General features: G+C 43.0%; 1 protein-coding gene across 2 annotated transcripts in view; it reads right to left on the reverse strand.

Annotated features, from left to right (window-relative positions):
• LOC125092680 (cilia- and flagella-associated protein 251-like) overlaps positions 1–23,332 on the reverse strand; it is a 35,058-nt gene extending 11,726 nt beyond the window's left edge. Inside the window, exons 1-4 of one of the 2 annotated variants that reach the window (XM_047717040.1) lie at positions 23,005–23,332; positions 16,645–16,725; positions 10,407–10,484; positions 4,447–4,497 (exon numbers count right to left, since the gene is read on the reverse strand). In XM_047717040.1, coding sequence (XP_047572996.1) covers positions 4,447–4,497; positions 10,407–10,484; positions 16,645–16,725; positions 23,005–23,022 — 228 coding nt within the window. In that variant the 5' untranslated portion in view covers positions 23,023–23,332. Of the gene's footprint in view, positions 1–4,377; positions 4,498–10,406; positions 10,485–16,644; positions 16,726–23,004 lie in introns of those variants that run through there. The other variant, XM_047717039.1, reaches the window with a different exon arrangement.
• Between the last annotated feature and the right edge of the window lie 457 nt (positions 23,333–23,789).

The raw sequence follows: 23,789 nt of genomic DNA on the forward strand, positions 1-23,789 counted from the left end.
ATAATCCTAAAATTTATATGGAACCAGAAAAGACCTCGAATAGCCAAAGGAATAATAAAAAAGAAAGCCAAAGTTGGTGTCATCACAATTCCGGACTTCAAGCTCTATTACAAAGAAATTCAGGAAGACACAAAGAAATGGAAAAATTTTCCATGCTCATGGAGTGGAAGAAAAAATATTGTGAAAATGTCTATGCTACCTAAAGCATTCTACACTTTTAATGCCATCCCTATCAAAGTCCCAACCTTTTTTTTTTTTTCAAGGAAATGGAACAAATTATCCTAAAATTTATATGAAACCAGAAAAGACTTCGAATAGCCAGAGGAATATTGAAAAGGAAAGCCAAAGTTGGGGGCAACACCATTATAGACTTCAAACTCTGTTACAAAGCTGTCATCATCAAGACAGTATGGTACTGGCACAAAAACAGACACATAGATCAATGGAACAGAATAGAGAGCCCAGAAATAGACCCTCAACTCTATGGTCAACTCATCTTCGACATAGCAGGAAAGAATGTCCAATGGAAAAAAGCCTCTTCAACAAATGGTGCTGGGGAAATGGGACAGCCTTATGCAGAAAAATGAAACTGGACCATTTCCTTACACAACACACGAAAATAAACTAAAAATTGATGAAGGACATCAATGTGAGAAAGGAATCCATCAAGATCCTCGAGGAGAACACAGGCAGCAACCTCTTTGACCTCAGCCGCAGCAACTTCTTCCTAGGAACATCGCCAAAGGCAAGGGAAGCAAGGGCAAAAATGAACTATTGGGATTTCAAGATCAAAAGCTTTTGCACAGCAAAGGAAACAGTGAACAAAACCAAAAGACAACTGACAGAATGGGAGAAGATATTTGCAAATAACATATCAGATAAAGGGCTAGTATCCAAAAATCTATAAAGAACTTATCAAACTCAACACCCAAAGAACAAATAATCCAATGAAGAAATGGGCAGAGGACATGAACAGACATTTCTGCAAAGAAGACATCCAGATGGCCAACAGGCACATCAAAAAATGCTCCACATCACTTGGCATCAGGGAAATACAAATCAAAACCACAATGAGATAGCACCTCACATGAGTCAAGAGGGCTAAAATTAACAAGTCAGGAAATGACAGATGCTGGCGAGGATGCAGAGAAAGGGGAACCCTCCTACATTGTTGGTGGGAATGCATGCTGGAGCAACCACTCTGGAAAACAGCATGGAGGTTCCTCAAAAAGTTGAAGATAGAGCGACCCTATGACCCAGCATTTGCACTGCTGGGTATTTACCCTAAAGATACAAAAGTAGTGATCCGAAGGGGCACGTGCACACAAATGTTTATAGCAGCAATGTCTACAATAGCCAAACTATGGAAAGAACCTAGATGTCCATCAACAGATGAATGGATAAAGAAGATGTGGTGTGTGTGTGTGTGTGTGTGTGTGTGTGTGTGTGTGTGTGTGTGTATATATATATATATATATATATATATATATATATATATGGAATGGAATACCATGCAGCCATCAAAAGAAATGAATTCTTGCAATTTGAGATGACATGGATGGAACTAGAGGGTATTATGCTTAGCGAAATAAATCAGTTGGAAAAAGACAACTCTCATATGATCTCCCCAATATGAGAAGGTGGAGAAGCAAAGTGGGGTGTTCGGGGGGGTAGGAAAGAATAAATGACACAAGATGGAACCAGGAGGGAGAAAAACAATAAGAGACTCTTAATCTCACAAATCAAACTGAGAGTTGCTGGGGGGAGTGGGGTAGGGAGAGGGTGGTGGGGTTTTGGACATTGGGGTGAGTATGTGCTATGGTGAGTGCTGGGAAGTGTGTAAACCTGGCGATTCACAGACCTGTACCCCTGGGGCTAATAATGCATTATATGTTTATAAAAATAAAAAAAATTTTAACAAGCAAACCAATTAGTACAAATGAGATCATAAGAAGAGGTGAAGCCACCCCCACCCTTGATCCCACTTCTCTGTTCTTTTCCTCAGAGGCACCAAACATTCCCAGTTAATAAGGAATTTCTCCAGAAATATTCACTGCCTGTACAAAATATGTGTATACATCCAAAAGGGTTGTAATATACTTTGGTAATCACTGATAGCTGCTTTTTTATTAAGTTAATTACAGATCCACTGTAGTGAGCACAGTGATGCCCTCTTTCTGAAAATGAACCAATTTATAAGGTTTGATTTGAGGAAAGCCCACAGAGGCGGATATAGGCTATGGTGGGTGGTGGATTTCCCAGACAACCAGCTTCCCTTCCATTGTCGTGGAAAGTATTTGTGTTAAATTCAAATGAAAGACTGACTGGCTCAATTTTCCCATGAGCTTGCATTTCAGAAGACAGATTACACATTACGTTGGTGATAAATATAAAACAAAGCATTTGTCAGTATAGCATATTTTATAATATTACATTGATTTGCAGTAGGAAAAAAGATAAAATAAGAAAAAATCACTAGGAAATCTCTTCCCCATGAATTGCCATGGTGCAGGCCGTTCTGCACCTCTGAAGGTTTGCTAGGAGCAAGTGAAGGGCTGTGTATGGAGTTCATTAAACTGTTTGCTTCAAGCAAATGAATAAGTGTTTAACCACTTGTTTATACCTGTTCAACTTCTCTTACCAAGGTTTCAGAGACTGATAAAAGAAACTAATGTCTGTCTTGTGCAAAAGCATGCTCCAGTTATAAGATATCAGAATAATTATCCCAGGCTTATAACTATAAACTTTTCCCATAAACTATTTTCCCATCAGTAGAAATTAGGTACTGTACACAGACATGCCCCTGACACCTCATGAAATCTGTGCTACATAAAATAAAGCACGAGAGCCATCTTTCTTAGGCAATGTCTTGGAGACAAATTGTAGAAAGAACCTAGAGTGGTGAGTGGAGCCCCACAATGAATGTACAGCAAATGAATCAATCAAATAAATGTCTTCATTTCTCACATGATACAGCACGTTTCCTGCCCCATTCTCTAACGACACAGAGAAGACCCTAGGGCTCACCTCTTCTGCCCTGAACACAGGCGGGTCAGAAAAACAATAACTGGTCAAGGGAGGCCATCAAGTTCTTCCTAAGAGCTGCTCTACTTCCATACAAGGCATTGTCATGGCTTGTGGGTTCTGTATTTGCAAACTCACCTACTCGCTATAATTTATAACCCCAAAATCAACACTTGTGGCCCTTTCATGATGGTTTTCAGACATGTGCAAATGCGGAGTGGCAAAAATCTGACTCTCCCTGTGCACACGTTCCTAGCTGAGTCCAGTGAGGACATGCTCTGCCTTCTTATTCCAGCTTTCAAACTGTAAACAAGTGTCTTTCCAGGGTCTGCTTAGTGCCACGTGGGTCACGTTTTTGAGGTGTTTTTTGTTGGTGAGGGCAGTATTTAAACTAATGCAAACATGGTACTGAAAGGCAGTCTAGTGATGTACCTTCCAGAGAATATACCTGAGTTAGATAAATGTCATTCAGGCATGCGTTTCAGAGCTGCTGGCTGTGAGTCAGTGCCAATGCATCAACATTATGTATTAAATACGGTGTCTTCAAATGAAAACACACATAAGACAAGATCATGTATCTAATCTGTTGGTGAAACTGTTCTGACCCGAGGCTGGCAGGAACCTAATCCTATACTTCTCCTAGGAGCAATGATTTTGTATTCGCTGAGGTCTGCAGAGACTTTGTGAAACTTAACTGCCACACATAATGATAATTGACTTTATTGTTTGATAACTTTGATTTATGAAAAAGAGGTTTGGACAGAATCATCTTTGTACTCATCCATCTCAAAAAATTTTTTTGCATGCCCTCTTAAAAATAAATTTCTATAAATCCTACCAAGAGTGAAGAAAGAAAGCAGAAGAAATGCCATCAGGTGCTCACTGAGGGCAGCTTACATGGGTGTCAAATGCAGAAATTGTGGCAGGAGACAGGACCCGAGGTCCACCTCAGATGCGACAATGGCTCCAGGTGAGCAGGCTGGCAAGATAACTTGCCTGACACACCTGACGCACCACCTTTGTACTGGCTCTGAAACGTCTAAATACCTAACATCATGTTTTATTATTCTGAAAACCGGGTAGCCTAAAAATGAGCCACTCACGTTCAACTCTTTATTATATCACTCCGAAATAACTTTTCATTATTTGTCATATGCACACATATATTAGTACAGGCATGACTTTTTTGGGGGCATTTTCTCAGGGTACTCAAATTTCTTTTCCATAATATTTTATTTTGAAAAATGGTTCCATTATTTTCAGCTGACAATTCAATACAGCAAAGGACCCAAGTAAAAATGTCAAATGACTTGCCCATGGTGTACTATCAAGACAAACAAAGAGTAGCCCGAGGTGATTAAGCTTACACATATTTACTCTCTACAACATCTGACATACAAAAATGCAGGAAGCATTACTCACTTTTTCTGTTAAACGTGGGGCACTGTGAGCAAGTATATCTCCCTCTTCATACTGAGGGGTACAGAAAAAATAATCACTACAACAAAAAGACTTGGTTTTTAAAAGAAAGAACTAGTATAACCACAAAGTCAAAAGCAATGCATCTAAACAAGGTCAGAGCTTTGCAACCTCCTCAGATAAGAGAACCTGCTTCAAGGAACATCTGAAAGCATTCGGAAAAAAAAGCAAATATGTTTTTAAAAAATGCCACAAATGATTGTGACTTTAAATGGTAGTAAATGGGGCACCTGGGTGGCTCAGTGGGTTAAAGCCTCTGCCTTTGGCTCAGGTCATGATCCCAGGGTCCTGGGATAGAGCCCCGCATCCGGCTCTCTGCTCAGCAGGGAGCCTGCTTCCCTTCCTCTCTCTCTGCCTACCTCTCTGCCTACTGTGATCTTTGTCTGTCAAATAAATAAATAAAATCTTTAAAAAAATAAATGGTAGTAAATGAAAATCTGAATGCTACATTTCTAAGGAATTAAAGCTACAATAAGTACCAGAAGTAACAACTAGCACTGAAAATTGTGATTGAATCAGTGTTTTTGTTTTTGTTTTGCATTTTCAATTGAGGTAAAATTCCATAACATAAAATTAACCATTAATCATTTTATATATTTTTTAAAGATTTTATGCTTTAAATATTTTTAAAATTTAAATTCAATTAATTATAAAGATTTTATTTTGAGGGGTGCCTGGGTGGCTCAGTGGGTTAAGCCTCTGCTTTCGGCTCAGGTCATGATCCCAGGGTCCTGGGATAGAGCCCCGCATCCGGCTCTCTGCTCAGCAAGGAGCCTGCTTCCCCCTCTGCCTCTTGTGACTACTTGTGATCTCTGTCAAATACATAAATAAAATCTTAAAAAATAAATAAATAAATAAATAAATAAATACCGATTTTATTTTGAAGTAATCTCTACACCAAACCACTCCAAGATCAAGAGCCACGTGCTCCACTGACTGAGCCAGCCAGGCATTCCAGCCATTAGTCATTTTAAAGTGTACAATTCGGGGACACTTAGTACACTAACAATTCTGGGCACCATCCCCTCTGTCTAGTTCAGGGCATTTTCATCACCCCAAAAGGAAGACCCCCTCCATTAAATTATCATGCATGCCCCTCCCCCAGGCCCAACAACCACCATTCTGTACTTTGTCTCAATGGATTCTCCTCTTCCAGACATTTCACATCGATGGACTCATATAGCACATGGTTTGTTGTGTATGGCTTCTTTCCTTTACCATGATGTATACGAGGTTCATCCATGTCGTAGTGGGTGTCAGTGCCTCATTCCTTTGTATGGCCGAATCATAGTCCATTGTACAGAGGGACCACATTTTGTTTACGCATTCATTAGCTGAGGTACATGTGGTTTGCTTCTACCTTTCAGTTACTGACAATCATACTGCTGCTATAAATGTTTGTATGTTTGTATTTTTCTGAATGCCTGTTTTAAATTCTTTAGGATTTAGGAACTCCACTGGGTCATGTGGTAATTTTATGTTTAAATTTGATGTTTTTTAATCTCATGATTCTGACCTGTGTCAGTATATACATTGCTGATCTGTTTGCTAATTCCTTTCTAAAAGGGGGTAAAAACCAACGTCTTGAAAAACCCTGTATTTTTTTAAACATGTTAAATACATTCAAATAAATATTTGACTCATGGGGAGAGGAGTCAAGATGGCGGAGAAGTAGCAGGCTGAGACTACTTCGGGTAGCGGGAGATCAGCTAAATAGCTTATCTAAAGATTGCAAACACCTACAAATCCAACGGGAGATTGAAGAGAAGAAGAACAGCGAGTCCAGAAACAGAAAATCAACCACTTTCTGCAAGGTAGGACTGGCGGAGAAGTGAATCCAAAGCGACGGGAAGATAGACCGCGGGGGGAGGGGCCGGCTCCCGGCGAGCGGTGGAGCAACGGAGCAAAATCAGGACTTTTAAAACTCTGTTCCACTGAGGGACATCGCTCCAGAGGCTTAACTGGGGTGAAGCCCAGGCGGGGTCAGCGCGGCCTCAGGTCCCGCAGGGTCGCAGAAGGATAGGGGGTGTCTGAGTGTCGCAGAGCTTACCGGTATTAGAACGGGGAAGTCGGCTGCAGAGACAGAGCGGAGGAGTGACTCTCAGCTCGGGGTTGCCTTGAACCGGTCGCAGGCTCGGTCAGCTCGGGCCGTGGCCGGAGGCCAGGGTGACGGGAGTCATTGGGCGCTGTTCTCTGAGGGCGCACTGAGGAGTGGGGCCCCGGGCTCTCGGCTCCTCCGGGCCAGAGACCAGGAGGCCGCCATCTTTATTTCCGTCCTCCGGACTCTACGGAAAGCGCTCAGGGAACAAAAGCTCCCGAAGCGAACCCGAGCAGATGACTCAGCGCGGCCCCGGGTAAGGGCGGTGCAACTCCGCCTGGGGCAAAGACGCTTGAGAATCACTACAACAGGCCCCTCCCCCAGAAGATCAACGGGAAACCCAGCCAGGACCAAGTTCACCTACCAAGGAGAGCGGCGGAATTCCAGAGGAGAAGAAAGCAAAGCAGGGAACTCATGGCTTTCTCCCCATGATTTTTTAGCCTTGCAGTTAATGTAATCTTTTTTTCTTTTTCAATTTTTTTTTCTTTTTCTCTTCTTCTGCTAATTTTTTTTAATTTTTACCGTTTTCTTTTTTTAACGTTTTTTAAATAGTTTATCTAATATATATATTTTTTCCTCTTTTTATATTTCTTCTTTATCGGCTTTCTTTTTTTTTAATAGTTTCTTTTTTTTTCTTTCTTTCTGAACCGCTTTTTATCCCCTTTCTCCCCCCTCACAATTCAGGATCTCTTCTGATTTGGCTAAAGCATATTTTCCTGGGGTTGTTGCCACCCTTTTAGTATTTTACTTGCTCCTTCATAAACTCTTATCTGGACAAAATGACAAGGCGGAAAAATTCACAACAAAAAAAAGAACAAGAGGCAGTACCAAAGGCTAGGGTACTAATCAATACAGACATTGGTAATATGTCAGATATAGAGTTCAGAATGATGATTCTCAAGGTTCTAGCCAGGCTTGAAAAAGGCATGGAAGATATTAAAGCAACCCTCTTGGGAGATATAAAAGCCCTTTCTGGAGAAATAAAAGAACTAAAATGTAACCAAGTTGAAATCAAAAAAGCTATTAATGAGGTGCAATCAAAAATGGAGGCTCTCACTGCTAGGATAAATGAGGCAGAAGAAAGAATTAGCGATATAGAAGACCGAATGACAGAGAATAAAGAAGCTGAGCAAAAGAGGGACAAACAGCTACTGGACCACGAGGGGAGAATTCGAGAGATAAGTGACACCATAAGACGAAACAACATTAGAATAATTGGGATTCCAGAAGAAGAGGAAACAGAGAGGGGAGCAGAAGGTATATTGGAGAGAATTATTGGAGAGAATTTCCCCAATATGGCAAAGGGAACAAGCATCAAAATCCAGGAGGTTCAGAGAACCCCCCTCAAGATCAAAAGAATAGGTCCACACCCCGTCACCTAATAGTAAAATTGACAAGTCTTAGTGACAAAGAAAAGATCCTGAAAGCAGCCCGGGAAAAGAAGTCTGTAACATACAATGGTAAAAATATTAGATTGGCAGCAGACTTATCCACAGAGACCTGGCAGGCCAGAAAGAGCTGGCATGATATATTCAGAGTACTAAATGAGAAAAACATGCAGCCAAGAATACTATATCCAGCTAGGCTATCATTGAAAATAGAAGGAGAGATTAAAAGCTTCCAGGACAAACAAAATCTGAAAGAATTTGCAAATACCAAACCAGCTCTACAGGAAATATTGAAAGGGGTCCTCTAAGCAAAGAGAGACCCTAAAAGTAGTAGATCAGAAAGAAACAGAGACAATATACAATAACAGTCACCTTACAGGCAATAAAATGGCACTAAATTCATATCTCTCAATAGTTACCCTGAATGTTAATGGGCTAAATGCCCCAATCAAAAGACACAGGGTATCAGAATGGATAAAAAAACAAAACCCATCTATATGTTGCCTACAAGAAACTCATCTTAAACCTGAAGACACCTCAAGGTTTAAAGTGAGGGGGTGGAAAAGAATTTACCATGCTAAAGGACATCAGAAGAAGGCAGGAGTGGCAATCCTTATATCCATCAAAATCCTCGAGGAGAACACAGGCAGCAACCTCTTCGACGTCAGCCACAGCAACATCTTCCTAGGAACATCACCAAAGGCAAGGGAAGCAAGGGCAAAAATGAACTTTTGGGATTTTATCAAGATCAAAAGCTTTTGCACATCAAAGGAAACAGTGAACAAAACCAAAAGACAACTGACAGAATGGGAGAAGATATTTGCAAATGACATATCAGATAAAGGGCTAGTGTCCAAAATCTATAAAGAACTTAGCAAACTCAACACCCAAAGAACAAATAATCCAATCAAGAAATGGGCAGAGGACATGAACAGACAATTCTGCAAAGAAGACATCCAGATGGCCAACAGACACATGAAAAAGTGCTCCATATCACTCGGCATCAGGGAAATACAAATCAAAACCACCATGAGATATCACCTCACACCAGTCAGAATGGCTAAAATTAACAAGTCAGGAAATGACAGATGCTGGTGAGGATGCGGAGAAAGGGGAACCCTCCTACACTGTTGGTGGGAATGCAAGCTGGTGCAAACACTCTGGAAAACAGCATGGAGGTTCCTCAAAATGTTGAAAATAGAACTACCCTATGACCCTGCAATTGCACTGCTGGGTATTTACCCTAAAGATACAAACATAGTGATCCGAAGGGGCACGTGCACCCGAATGTTTATAGCAGCAATGTATACAATAGCTAAACTATGGAAAGAACCTAGATGTCCATCTACAGATGAATGGATAAAGAAGATGTGGGATATATACACAATGGAATACTATGCAGCCATCAAAAGAAATGAAATCTTGCCATTTGCGATGACGTGAATGGAACTAGATGGTATCATGCTTAGCGAAATAAGTCAATCGGAGAAAGACAACTATCATATGATCTCCCTGATATGAGGGAGAGGAGATGCAACATGGGGGGTTGAGGGGGTAGGAGAAGAGTAAATGAAACAAGATGGGATTGGGAGGGAGACAAACCATAAGTGACTCTTAATCTCACAAAACAAACTGAGGGTTGATTGGGGGAGGGGGTTGGGAGAGGGGGTGGGGTTATGGATATTGGGGAGGGTATGTGCTATGGTGAGTGTTGTGAAGTGTGTAAACCTGGCGATTCGCAGACCTGTACCCCTGGGGATAAAAATATATGTTTATAAAGCTGTAAAAAAAAAAAAAAAGAAAAAAGAAAGGATGAATACCCAAGTTTTGTAGCAACATGGACGGGACTGGAAGAGATTATGCTGAGTGAAATAAGTCAAGCAGAGAGAGTCAATTATCATATGGTTTCACTTATTTGTGGAGTATAACAAATAGCATGGAGGACAAGGGGAGATGGAGAGGAGAAGGGAGTTGAGGGAAATTGGAAGGGGAGGTGAACCATGAGAGACTATGGACTCTGAAAAACGATCTGAGAATTTTGAAGGGGTGGGGGGTGGGAGGTTGGGGGCACCAGGTGGTGGGTGTTGTAGAGGGCACGGATTACATGGAGCACTGGGTGTGGTGCAAAAATAATGAATACTGTTATGCTGAAAAAATAAAAAAATTAAAAAAAAATAAAAAAAATATTTGAGTCATTACCTTAAAAAATTAAATGAAATTTAAATTATCTACTTCTGATTTAATACACTAGGTTCCAATGAGACTAAAGTAAATGCTATAATTAAATCAAAACTTTTTAACACATTTATTGCTTCCTAAGTAGATACTGTACGGTTACATTACCAAAACATCTCTACTGGGAGAATGAACATATACTTGTCCCTACATTTAAGACAAATCAAAATATTTCTACTTACCCACAAATAATATATTGCCTGTGTTTTACTGTTGCTCACCAATTCTTTATTATTTGTTGGATTAAAATTAAGATAGTTCTGAAATATAAAGTATGGAAATATATTATATTTTCACAAATTTTCTGTTTCTCTCTGGCTAAGCTAAACGTTAAAAATAAATAATATTTATATTATATTAAATAGCTGAGTAGGAATATAAAACAGAAAAGACAACAACATTTTGCAAGCAATAGGAATAGAATTGAAACCCTGAATGTTAAAAGTAATGGTCTCAAATGTGTCCCCTTTCTTATTTAGTCTTATTTATTATAATTCATCATCTGTAAATTGGAACAAGCAAAAGTAGCACAATATTCGCTGATAACCTTTACTCTGTGTCCTTTTGGACAAAAACTGCTCCATACACATTTCTAAATTTGACAAGGCCACAAGGTAACTCGGAGTGAATGCCAAATACTGGAAAAGAGTTTCTGATTCCTGCCAACACGGTGAATAGCATGGACTGCCTGGCTCTCTTCCCATAAATCAACCCTGTGGTAACTATGCAAGTGAGGAAACCACAAAGTGCAGAAGCTGAACAACAGCCACACCACCACGGAGCTCCCTGGGGAGCCTGAGGCACATGTCCTGTGGGGGTATGTGTGTGGGAGGGGGTGGCTGCTGCCTGACGTGAAGGGATGCGGGGGGCAGCCCTGGGAGACAGCTTCTAGAAACATGACTTATGTTCCCTTCCTGCCACCTCCACACCATCACCTACTCCTTGCCTGCTCCAGGAATGTGAAGGAACAGTGTCAATGTTTGAGAAGTAATTTCAGGACAGCTCAACGGCCTCAGCAGGGGCGGGGGGGTGGCCAGGAAGGGTGGCCGGGGGGGCAGAACTGTTGGAAGCAAATGCATGGACAAGTCCTCAAAAAGGCTGGAAATCAGCTTCAAATCACTGCGATTTGTGATGCGATTAATCAGTTAATCTCCTTAACTTTGCCAGGCGCCAACAAGAAGAAAAAGTGAGTCTTCCTTGAAGGAAGGTACCAAGCTGAGCCTCAAATTATTCCTAGACTTCTTAAAGCATGACACTGGGCATCAGATGAAACACAACTAGGCATATGAAAGAGACATTTCCAAACAACTGACAACCGAGAGGGAAGCAATCATCAGCAATAGACCCCAGGAAATGCAGGCATAACATCGACACATGCAGACTTGACAATAACTGTGGTCATGATGTGCCAGAGAGTAGAGGGCAAGATGGGCAATCTCAGCAGTGACTCTATTTTTTAAAAGAATCAAGCGGAAATTCTAGATCTGGAAAAAAAAACTGATTAAAAAACTTCAAAAGATAATTTAACAGAATTTAAAATATCGCCAAAGAAATAATTAGTCGGTACAATGGGAAGATAAATTGTAGGAGAAAATGTCCACACTGAAGGATAAAGATGCAAAAGAACAGACAATATAGACAATAAGAGACATAGAGAACAAGACGGGTCTAATGTCTGTATAACTAGAGTACCAAAAGGAGAGGAAAGAACAAAAGGTGATAAAAGTGATGTTAAAAGAAGTAGTGGGAGAGAATTTTGTAAAACTGAAGAAAGATATGATATTCCAAGTTCAAAGAACTCCAGAAGATATGCTTTTGTTTTTATTTTTGTTTTTTAGATTTTCATTTTTATTTATTTTTCCTTTTTTTGTAAGTAATCTCTTTTCCCAACATGGGGCTTGAACTCACCAGCCAAGATCAAGAGTCACATACTCCACTGACTGAGCCAGCAAGGCACCAATTTTGAATTTTTTAAAAAATCAACTACATATCCATATACAAACAGACACATCCTTAAAAACTGCTAACAATTGGCAGAAAACCTTAAAAGCAGCCAGAATGGGACAGGAGGGGAAAGACATACATAACTTTCAGAAGAGAGAACAATAAGATTGATAGTTGACTTCTCAATGGAAATGGTGTTAAGTCTGAAGACAATAATATCTTCAACGTATGGAAATAACTACCACCCTACAGCCCTATAGTTAGGGCAAATTGTCTTCAGAAACAAAGATAATTACCAAGAGAAATGAAGGCATACATCCTACAAAGACTTGTGCATGAAAGTTCATGCACCTTTGTTTTCAACAGCCACAATCAGGAAACAGAGCAAATGTCTTTTAACAGGTGAGTCAGCAAATTGTGACATATCCATTCAATGACTACTCAGCATTCACATTTTAAAGGACACATAAAGAGGCATAAAGAGGAATAAACTATTTTTGCATACATAAATGGATCTCAAAAATTAAATCAAATAAAAAAATTAAATTGAATAAAAGAAGTCAGCACCCTCCACAAAAAGAGTCCATTTCTGTAAAATGCCAGGGAATACAAATGGACAGACATTAATAAACAGAAGGGTAGATGCTGGAAGATGGATGGAAGGGAAGCTTAGTTTTATCCCCATCACCAAGGAAAGCCACTCAAAGACTTTAAGTAAGAGAGTGATAGGATCTGTCCAGCTCACTTAAGAACTGTTGCTCTGGCTGCTGCAGGAAGGCAGGAAGGCAGGAAGGACTGGGACAAGAGTGAACACAGCCCAGCTGGAAGGATGTTGTAGACATGCAGGGAGCTTTGGTAGCCGTGGAAATGGAGAGGGGAGGAAGGATTTCGGGTGCATCTTGGGAGGGCACGGGACTTAAAAGTCACAGGAATGGATGAGAACACCCAGGAAGAAGGTGTTGCCATAAGAGGAGCTCCCACAACTCAACCCTGAGGATGGCCAGCATTTAGAAGGTGTGCAGTCAAAGAGGACAAGCCCACAGAGGAGCCCAGGAAGGTTGTGAGCCCAGGGAAGGTGTCTTCAGCACCCACTGGGAATGGTGCTCGTGCCAATGTAACAGTGCTCACTTCACTTGGAAATGCCAGTGACTGTGATAAGCACAGACTTGGTAGAGCTGTGGGTAGGTGGAAGACAGATCAGAAGAACCAAAATGTTCACCATCAGTAGGATAGATAAATGAGCTATATTATACTCAGAGTAGAAGAGACTAGATAGGCATGAAAATAGTGAATTATAGCTCAGTAATCAAAATGGATGAATCTCAGAAAGAAGGCAGACAAAATGAAGCAATTATGATTCCCGATATGCACTGAACAAAACAGGTAAAACAAAATAGGATAGTGCTGAGGGAGGGAGCCCGGCTGGCTCAGCCAGTAGAGCCCACAGCTCCTGATCTCAGGGTCCTGAGTTCCAGCCTCATTCTGGCTGTGGAGCCTACTTTTAAAAAAGTGGTGGTGGGGACCCGGGTGTCTCAGTTGGTTAAGCATCTGACTCTTGATTTTGACTCAGGTCAGAATCTCAGAGTCCTGAGTTCAAGCTCCACATCAGGCTCTGCAGTCGGCATGGAGTCTGCTTGAGAGTCTCTCTCTCCCTCTCCATCTGCCTCTCCCTGCTCACGTTCTCTCTCTCTCACTCAGAAAAAAACAACAACAAAAAAGGAAAGTACTGTGAGATACTTGCTAGACAAAAATATACAGGAAAGCATGGGAATGTGTAACACAAAATCTGGGACACTAGTTAACTAGTTAACCCTAGTTAACTTGGAGATGGGATTGTGGAAGGAGGACAAAGGGATTTCTAGGGTTTGGGTGATGTTCTTTCTTGATCGGGCAGTAAACACACAGGTATCTTTTGTTTCATGCCTTAAAATGTACACATTTTGGATGTATGCCTCCTTTAGCAATGAAAATATAAAGAGATAAAATATTTTGGGCACAAAAGAATAAATGAAACATGATGAAGTCAGAAAGTGGCACAGACAACACCTCAGAGACATGTAATTGTGAAGAGGCACAGAGAGCCTCTTCCAGAGAGCTGGAAGGAGACACGCCATGAGTGGTGTCCCCCAGAGAAAGGGTAAATGAACGCATGTGTGTCTGCTCAGGGTATAGCCACCCAGCGGAGGGAGAGCGGATTGTTGCAGGAGAGGGCCTCGGGTGCCTGAGAGGAGTGGCATCTCGGGCACTGGCTGCTCTTACATGCAGAGGGGCAGGAGACGGTGGTGAGGATGAAGCAGGTTGTAGACTGGGAGTGAGAACAGGCCAGTGTTTGTATCTGATGGCCCCCATTCTCTCAACACAAAATGAGAGAGGTCATCAGCCAAGAGGAAGAGGAAGGGATGGGGAGGGATGAAGAGAAGGTGTGAGACAGTTCACTCTAGAAACGAAACAGCCAGCCTACTAGAAAGCTGGGCTGTGCTGAGAACTCGCTCACCCTTTGTGACTCAAGCCCAAGTTGAAGGGCTCGGTCCAGCTGGGAGGGCAGGAATGCAGAGCAGGCAGAAGATGGCAGAATCCTTCCAGACTTGGGGCCTTGCAGCCCTGTCCACAGCACATTCCTCTGGGACCGAGATGTTGGTTCATCTGTTCTGTCTAACCTGGCAGCCACTGGCCACAGGTGGCTGGGGAGTACTTGAAATGTAGTGACGCCAAGGAAATGAATCTGCAGATTTGTTTGTTTGTTTTTGCTTTGTTTTAAAGATTTTATTTATTTAATTGACAGACAGAGATCACATAGTGGGCAGAGAGGCAGGCAGAGAGAGTGGGGAAGAAGGCTCCCTGCTGAGCAGAGAGCCCAATGTGGGGCCCAATCCCAGGACCCTGGAATCATGACCTGAGCCAAAGGCAGCAACTTAACCCACTGAGCCACCCAGGTGCCCCTGAACCTCTAGTTTTATCTCACTCTAACTGACTTAAATACAAGTAGCCACATGTATTCAGCAAAGTTTCGTGACACAAAATCCTACACATAGCAGTTTTGTTTCTATAGACTAGCAATGAAAACCCACGGAAGGAATGAAGAACACCAATCCACTTATGATAGCATAGTAAGGCCTAGGAATAAACCTTCGGTGGAGGATTTGTTTGCTGCAAAGAACACTGCTGAAGGAAACTCAAGAAGATGTAAGAGAATGGAAAGATAGCCTGTGCCCATGGATTCTTTTGTTTTTTGTTTGTTTGTTTGCTTTAAAGATTTTATTTATTTATTTGACAGACACAGATCACAAGTAGGCAGAGAGGCAGGCAGGAGTGGGGGGGAAGCAGGCTCCCTACTGAGCAGAGAGCCTGATGCAGGGCTCGATCCCAGGACCATAGTATCATGGCCTGAGCAGAAGCTCAGAGACTTTTTTTTTTTTTTTAAGATTCTATCCATTTATCCGACAGAGATCACAGGTAGGCAGAGAGGCAGGCAGAGAGAGAGGAGGAACCAGGCTCCCCGTCAAGCAGAAAGCCTGATGCAGGGCTTGATCCCAGGACCCTGGGATCATGACCTGAGCTGAAGGCAGAGGCTTTAACCCACTGAGCCACCCAGGTGCCCCAAAGTTCAGAGGCTTTTACCCACTGAGCCACACAGGTGCTACTGTGCTCATGGATTGTTAAGAAGACAACTGCCCAAAGCAGTCCACAGATTCAGCACAAGCTCTAAAAAGACCCAGAGCAGTTTCTTGCAGCAACAGAAAAACTCACTATGGCCGGTGGCTACTGTATCAGCTCAGCTTATAAAAGCTCTGAGGAAATTTTTTGCAGAGACCTAGAGGGATGATGAGGGGCCAGAAGGAGAGACTTGGACATGAAGCTGCAGCATGACATGTGCCCGGCTGAGCCCAGTCACCCAGGCCCTCTGACTGGGTTCTGGGTCCTGCACCCAGGTGAGCACTTTTCACTGTCTGGCACATTGTAGGGATTGAGCAGCCATGTGGTGAGCAAAGGGTACAAGGGTGAGTAAGACGACACAGAATGGAAGAGGAGACTTGATGGGTGTCCTTGGCAAATCACTTCAGGCAAACTGAGACTAATAATTTCTGGGTCTCAGGAGCAGTTAAGAGCATGTCTAGAACAGGAAAGGCCACTGGCCCATGACTTCAGACAAATTACCTAGTACTTAACAGAAGCAGTCCATTGTGTTACTAAAGAACTCCTTCCCAGCACATTTGCATGGACTGTGGGAGATACTTGGTGTAACACACTTAGCAGAACCTGGCACATAATACATGCTCAAAAAAATATTGCTCACTATCAAGAAGAGTAAAATGAGATCAAGGATACGGCCATGTTTTTTGTTTGTTTGTTGTTGTTGTTGTTGTTGTTTAACAAGTACTAGTGTACCATAACTGAACACCAGCAAAACCAAAAGTAGGTTTGGACCTGGGCTCGGTGTGACTGTAGACTAACTTTGCACACTCAAACTGAGCTCACCTGAACACCATACTCTTTGAGAAGGTTGAGGGTACATGCTGGCATTTCCATGGCTAAGGTCCACCTCCAGATGCAAACGTCCTGTGAGTGACAGCAGATGAAGGAGAATGAGAAGGTTCCTGAAGGCTGTTGACAAACACGACACCTCTCGTGGTAGCTATGTAACTTTGGCTCGGGAACATGGCACCGTGAGATAAATCCCAGGAAGAGAACCCCCAACGAAGGGCCATGGGGTCTGGTCCTTCCCTGAGAGCATCACATCACCACGTGGCCCGAGCAGAGCTGCTCACCAGGACCCACTTGACAGGCCGGCCAGCCCACTGAGGCCACCTCCACGTGCCCCATACCTGGATTTCAGCATTGGAGATGGCTGCCAGATATTTGGCATCCCGGGTGATGGCTATGGTCCCAATGCCATTGCCTTCTGGGCAGCTGTCAATATTGTGTGCACAGGAATGCTGCAAAACAGGACTAGGGAACACCCATTTGTGGAGGTCTGCCTTGCTTCTCTGAGGGACTTGCTTCAAAAGCTATGGAGGAAACAAATGTGGTCCATCCATACAACAGACTGCAATGCAGCCATCAAAGGAAGGAAGTGCAGGCCCCTGCTGTATCAGGGGTGGACCCCTCAAAACATCACGTGAAGTAGAGAAGCCTGACACAAAACCCACATGTTGTTCAAGCTCATTGATATGAAGTGTCCAGAATTAGAAAATCCTCAGGGACGGACTGGCATGTCAGTGGCTGTCAGGGGGAATGGGAGGGATTACTGATGGCTTTAGGTTTTCCTTTTGGGGTTTTGGAACTAGGGGCACCCAGCGGTCTCAGCTGGTGGAGCATGTGACTCCTGACCTCGGGTTTGTGGGTTCCAGCCCCACGTTGGGCATAGAGATTACTTTAAAACAGCAGTTGGAACTAGGTACAAGTGGTGATGGCACAACATTGTAAACATGCTCAATGCCACTGAATCACAGGCTTCACAATGGCGAATTTTACCTTATGGGAATTTTACCTCATTTTAAAAAATAATAAAACTAACTCAGCATTATGCAAACGTGCTCTTTGTTCTCTTCTTGAAGTTGACTGTCACCCACTATTGAGCGCTGATTCTGTGCCAGGCATGAAGGACACAAATAAGGAAAAAAAAAGATGCCTAGGACAATACCCCAGCTCTCGGGAAAATGAACACCCTCCCACCTAAGTGGGAATGAAAATAAGCACAGGCTTTCTAGACAGCAACTTAGCTGCATCTGTCAAAATTTTAAATGCACACACCCGAAGACTCAACAATTCCTCTTCTACAGCTTTTTTCCCAGAAAAATAACAGTGAAATTAAACAGAGATAAATATAAAATCATGTTCATCATGGCACTGCTTTAACGGCAAAAAAAATCACGAAACACAAATATCCACATATGTGGGAACTGTTAAAAAAGAATTATGACATAACCATATAATGAAAAACTAGGCTACTTGCAAAAAGATTGAGGCAGGTGTGCCTGGGTGGCTCAGTTGGTTAAGGGGCTGCCTCCAGCTCAGGTCCTGGGATCAAGTCCTGTATCAGGCTCCCTGCTCAGTCAAGAGAATGCTTCTCCCTCTCCCTCTGCCTGTTGCTCTGCCTACTTATGCTCTCTCTCTCTCTCTGCAAAATAACTAAATAAAATCATTAAAAAAAAAAAAGAATGAGGCTGATGTGGGAAGGTGACCAAAATTTTGTGAAAAAAAGCAAATTTCCAAACAGTGTAGTTAGCTTCATCCTGCATGAGGGAGAGAGAGCGCACACATTTCTGTGCACAGAAGAGTCTAGAGGAACAGATTCTAAACTAAACAAGGGTGACTCTGGAGATGTGTCTGGGTAAGGTATGACTTATTTTTTCTTTCCTCATTCACTACTATACTGTGTCACTGGCAAGACTGTAGAACCCTAAGAAGCAGGAAAAACCTTGTCACATGCAGAATTAAATGAGATACTTAAATATCTAAGCGAGCCAGAGAAACACAACAGAAGCAAGGCTGTGGTGATGTGAGTGGGCAGCAGCACGGGAGTCGGGGGAGTGAAGGCCAGTGGTAGGACATCCTAATCCAGGACCATGGGCTGGTGGTTCCCCATTGTTTTTCATTACAGAGCCCTTGTTCCAGGAAATATCAGCAGGCCTTATAGGTCACTCTGGTGCCCCAACTGGCTGGGACCAAATCTGTGCCCCAGCTGAGGACCTGGCTCGGTCTCTGTCACCAGAGAAGACTTCAGCCCCCTGGGAGCTAGCCCCCAAAATCATTTGAGAGAAGGCAGTCCTAACATTGCTGTGAATGACAACGTGATGTCCTTAATGGGGAAAAGCATCTTATCCCTGTGGCTTTCCAGAATTAAACAGAGAGCCAGTGATGTCAGCTGGGCCTGTTCTGTAAACATAATGGTGGAAAGAGAATCTGTTTATTTTGCATAGTAATGGGTGGTGTTTAAAAGAATTTAACATATCAGAGCCTCTGATGGATTAAATTTGTGACTCTAATTTAAAGCCCATCATTAATTCAGAATCGTGATTTTACATTCAAAGCACACTGGTTTATAAACACTATTAGAATACTTATGAGAACTTAAGATTTGCCATAGTTATGTCTAATTTATTAGATTTACAATAATTCTCTAAGTATGGGTGAAGGGTTTATTTTTAAATCAGACTACCAAAGAACTTAGAGATAAAACCAAATATATTCAATTTCTAAGTGCAGTTTAAAAATGTTTAAAAGGAATTAATAATCAAATTTGTGAGTTGGGCCAAACATTAATCAAAACCCCCTTAAAGGCAATTATAAAAATCTGCTAGATTTATAATAGGAGTAACATTTATAAGTTGAATAAAAAACTTAAGGGAAAACTATGGTTCTTAGTTTATAACTTTAATAAAGTGAATATTAATTCTAAAACCAACTAATCTTTTCTGGGTCCCAAATTCATCATTTACTATATCATGAAACTCACATTGACATAATTGTTAACCAAAGATGCACTTTACTTTGCAATTAAAAAGAAAAAAAAATCACTGCCAGATTTACCCCTAGTCTAGTCGGGGAGACAGTTTTATAAGCAAGAGAAAATCAAAGAGGGGAGCCTGGGTGGCTCAGTCAGTTAAGCCTTCAGCTCGGGTCATGATCCCAGCATCCTGGGATCGAGCCCCACATCAGGCTCCCTGCTCGGCAGGGAGTCTGTTTCCCCCCCCCCTCTCTCTCTGCCTGCCTCTCTGCCTACTTGTGCTCTCTACCTTGTCAAATAAATAAATAAAATCTTAGAAGAAAGAAAGGAAAAAAAAAAGAAAAGAAAAGAAAAGAAAAAGCAAAGAATAAATCCTTTTTACGGGGCCAGCCGCCCCTGGGGAAGGAGAGCTACTGGCAAGAGTTTCAGAGAAGAGATACACGTGAAGTGCCCACCCTTCCTGCCTGTGGACTCTGTCATGGGATAGAACAACTTTCACTGATGTGTAAGTTGGATATCCCACTACTTGCAGCTGGAAGCATGTGACAGCCACAGGTGACAACCAGGCACACGGAAGGGGAATTCCACTTTCTGGGGGACGAGTTCCCATGACTAGGATGCAAGATGCATTTTCCCCTCTATTTCAGGCTGGGTTGGCAAGAGGGAGCCTCTGAAGGGTGTTCAGCAGGGGAGTAACACAAACAGATTTTGCCTTTGGGAAAAGGTCACACTCAAAATGCTGTGGAAAACAACCACACGATGCTACACGCTGATGTCCATGTATCTGTATTTAGGAAAACAGCAAATGTTCTGGAAGGAAACATACCAAATTGACTACCTCCAGGAAGAGGGCGAAGATTGGTGATGGTGGCCAAAGGAGACCTTAGCTTTCAATTAAAAGATTATTAAAAATCAACAAATGAGGGGTGCCTGGGTGGCTCAGTGGTTGAATCCTCTGCCTTTGGCTCAGGTCGTGATCTCAGGGTCCTGGGATCGAGCCCCGCATTGGGCTCTCTGCTCAGTGGGGAGCCTGCTTCTTCCACTCTCTCTCTATGCCTACTTGTGATCTCTGTCTGTCAAATAAATAAATAAAATCTTTTAAAAAATCAACAGATGAGTAGATAAGCAGAATCAGTATATCCATGTGATAGAATCTTGAAAACAAAGGAAGCACTGACTGATGCCACAGCACGGGAGAACTCTGAAAATGTTATGCTGAGAGAAAAACCAGACATAAAAAGCTACATATGATTCACAGACCAAAATGATGACAGGCAAACCTATAGAGACAGAAAGTTGATGAGGGGCAGAGAGAAAGGAGAATGGGGAGCTCACTGTCACAGAGTTTCTGTTTGGGGTGATGAAAATGTTCCAGAAATAGTGCCGATGGTCACACAACATTGTGAATGTAATTAATGCCACCAATTAGACGTCTAAAAATCATAATATGGGGCGCCTGGGTGTCTCAGTTGGTAGAGCGGCTGGCTCTTGGTTTCAGTGCAGGTCATGATCTCAGGGTCCTGGGATCGAGCCCCATGTTGGGCTCTGCACTCAGCGAGGAATCTGCTTGAGTATTCTCCCTCCCTCTCCCTCTGCCCTTCCCCTATTCACACTCTCTTATTCTTAAATAAATGATAAAGAAATCTTTTCTAAAAATGTGAAGATGGTCAATTTCATGTTATGTGTATTCTAAATCACCACCCTGGAGGTTGGGTTGCAGAATGAAGCTGCAGAGGAGGAGGCTAGCCAGGTTGGGAGTGGGTGGGCAAGGGCAGCAGAGGTGGCTTTAGAAGGCCTCTGGGAGGAGATGCAGCAGGGCTTGGGGACATTTTAGCAGGAGATATCCACGGGACATCGGGACATCCAGGTGGAATGTTCTCCAGCCGCTTCCTCATCCATGAAAAGAGGAATTATGAGGTGGTTAGGGTGATGAAGATGGTGTGGTTACCACAGGTCTGCTCCCTCCTGACTGAAGAAAAGGGCCAACCGCATCCTCCTCACCATCTTGGGCCAGAGGAAGCAGAGTCTCAGAAGGCAGATGAAAACCAAGGGGACGTGGTATCAAAGAAGCCAAGGAAATGACAAGTGTCAAATGCCACTGAGACATCTAGTAAGATGAGGACCAGGATTAAGTAACAGGGCCCTAGGATGTTACCAGTAACCTGGGGACCTGTATCTTAGAACATTCAACCTAACTTTCCAGAACACCCAAGAGCTTTAAGCAACTTCTTACTACTTGTCCCCAACTGGACTCATCCACCCCCATGTCACCACCCCCACAACTCAACCAGGGCCTTACAATCTTATCAATTAATCTAGCACTGCACTCTGCCTCTAGGACCAGGAATGAAGAAAGAAAACACACATGAACATCTATCATGGGCCACGTACTATGCGCTACTGGTCTTTATGACAGTCCCGTAAGGTAAGTGCAGTGTGTTGATGGCCTCCTCAGAAGTCAGGTCCACCCAGAGCCTCAGGATGTGAGCATTACATGGGAATACGGTCCTTGCAGATGTATTAGTTCAGATGAGGGTGGATTAGGATGGATCCTAAAACCAATGACTGCTGAACTCATAGAAGAGCAGACACAAAGAGACACACAGGGGACAACGCCATGTGAAGACAGAGACAGAGATAGAGTGATTAGTCTACCAGCCAAAGAACATCAAGGGCTACCAACAGCAGCTGGGAGAGAGGCCTGGAGCAGGTTTTCCCTCAGAGCCCCAGAAAGAACCACCCCTTAGGGCACCCTAATTTCAGACTTCTAGCCTCATGAACTGTGAGGGAGTAACTTCCTGTTATTTTAAGCCTCTCAGCATGTGGTAATTTTTAGAAAGATTTTCATTATCTATTTGATGGACAGAGATCACACAAGTAGTCAGAGAGGCAGAGAGAGAGAGGAAAGCAGGATTCCTGCTGAGCAGAGAGACAGATGCAGGGCTGGATCCCAGGACTCTGGGGTCATGAGCTGAACCAAAGGCAGAGGCTTTAACCTGCTCAGTCCCTCAGGAGCCCCAGGGTGTGGTAATTTCTTAGAGCAGCCCAAGGAAACGAAAACAGTGGGTATGATTAGCCTCTTTTTTGTAGATGGGGATAATCACTTCACTTCTCTAGGCCTCTAAGCTGGGTTAGTGTTAACCTCCCTCATCTGGGACATCGCCAAACCAAGTTTCTCGGCCTAAAGGTCCAAGAATTGTAATTGGGGAAATTCATGAAGGTAATGTCACTTGACCGGGCCTCAAGGCAACAGGACGGGCAGCCTCCCCAGGCCGCTTCACCCTCACCCGGCATCCCACCACTGGCTTCTGCATGCCCAGACCAGCATTTCTCATTTGTTGCAGATATGCTACACTGAGAAGGGAAAAAGAGGCTTGTGCCATGCCTACCCTCTGAAGGAGTCCCATGTGATTATCAGGCAGTCGGGCCCTTTGTCGGCCGTGGCAATCCACCGCCTGTCTTCCCTGATGCAGAGGCAGGAGATCACGTTAGCGAGGCCCTGCAGAAATGCAGAGAAAATGCTCTGAAACATTCAGGACGGCCAGAGAGGCTGGAGCCCACAGAGAGAACTAAGCTTCCCTTCCAGGTTCATCGGGCTGAAAATTCCACTCCTATGGCCTTTCCCTGGCATTTCTCCATAACCAGTGGTTTTCCGATTTTCTCTCCCTCAAAACCCCTGAAGGGTAAGCCACGTTCCCCACAAGGACAAGGGCTCCCTACAGATCTAGGCATGTGCCCAACTGTGAACCCAGGTGGGGAATAAATGTTGGGGTTCTGCCCCACCTGAGCCCCCTTGAAGCCTTGCTGGCCTCATCTCCCTTAAACAGTGTCCACTCAGGCCACTGAGCAGATCTTGAGTAAAAGCCTCTCTGCTGGTCTCTCTGCTTTCGTTCCCATACCCCCACTATCCTTTCCCAGTAACTCAGGGACCTTCTGGAAACAAACAAAATGCTAGTGCTCCCTGCCAGAAAATAGCCCAATCTATTGCCTTTTTTATTTGCCTAGATCCAGATAAAATATAAGTGTAGTATTATGTAAGCTCTCAGACACAGAAATAAAGTAATAGTTTATTTATTTATTTTATTTTATTTTATTTTATTTTTTTAATTTTATAAACATATATTTTTATCCCCAGGGGTACAGGTCTGCGAATCGCCAGGTTTACACACTTCAC

This window comes from Lutra lutra, unplaced genomic scaffold (genome assembly GCF_902655055.1).
Source record: "Lutra lutra unplaced genomic scaffold, mLutLut1.2, whole genome shotgun sequence".
NCBI classification, from domain to species: Eukaryota; Metazoa; Chordata; class Mammalia; order Carnivora; family Mustelidae; genus Lutra; species Lutra lutra.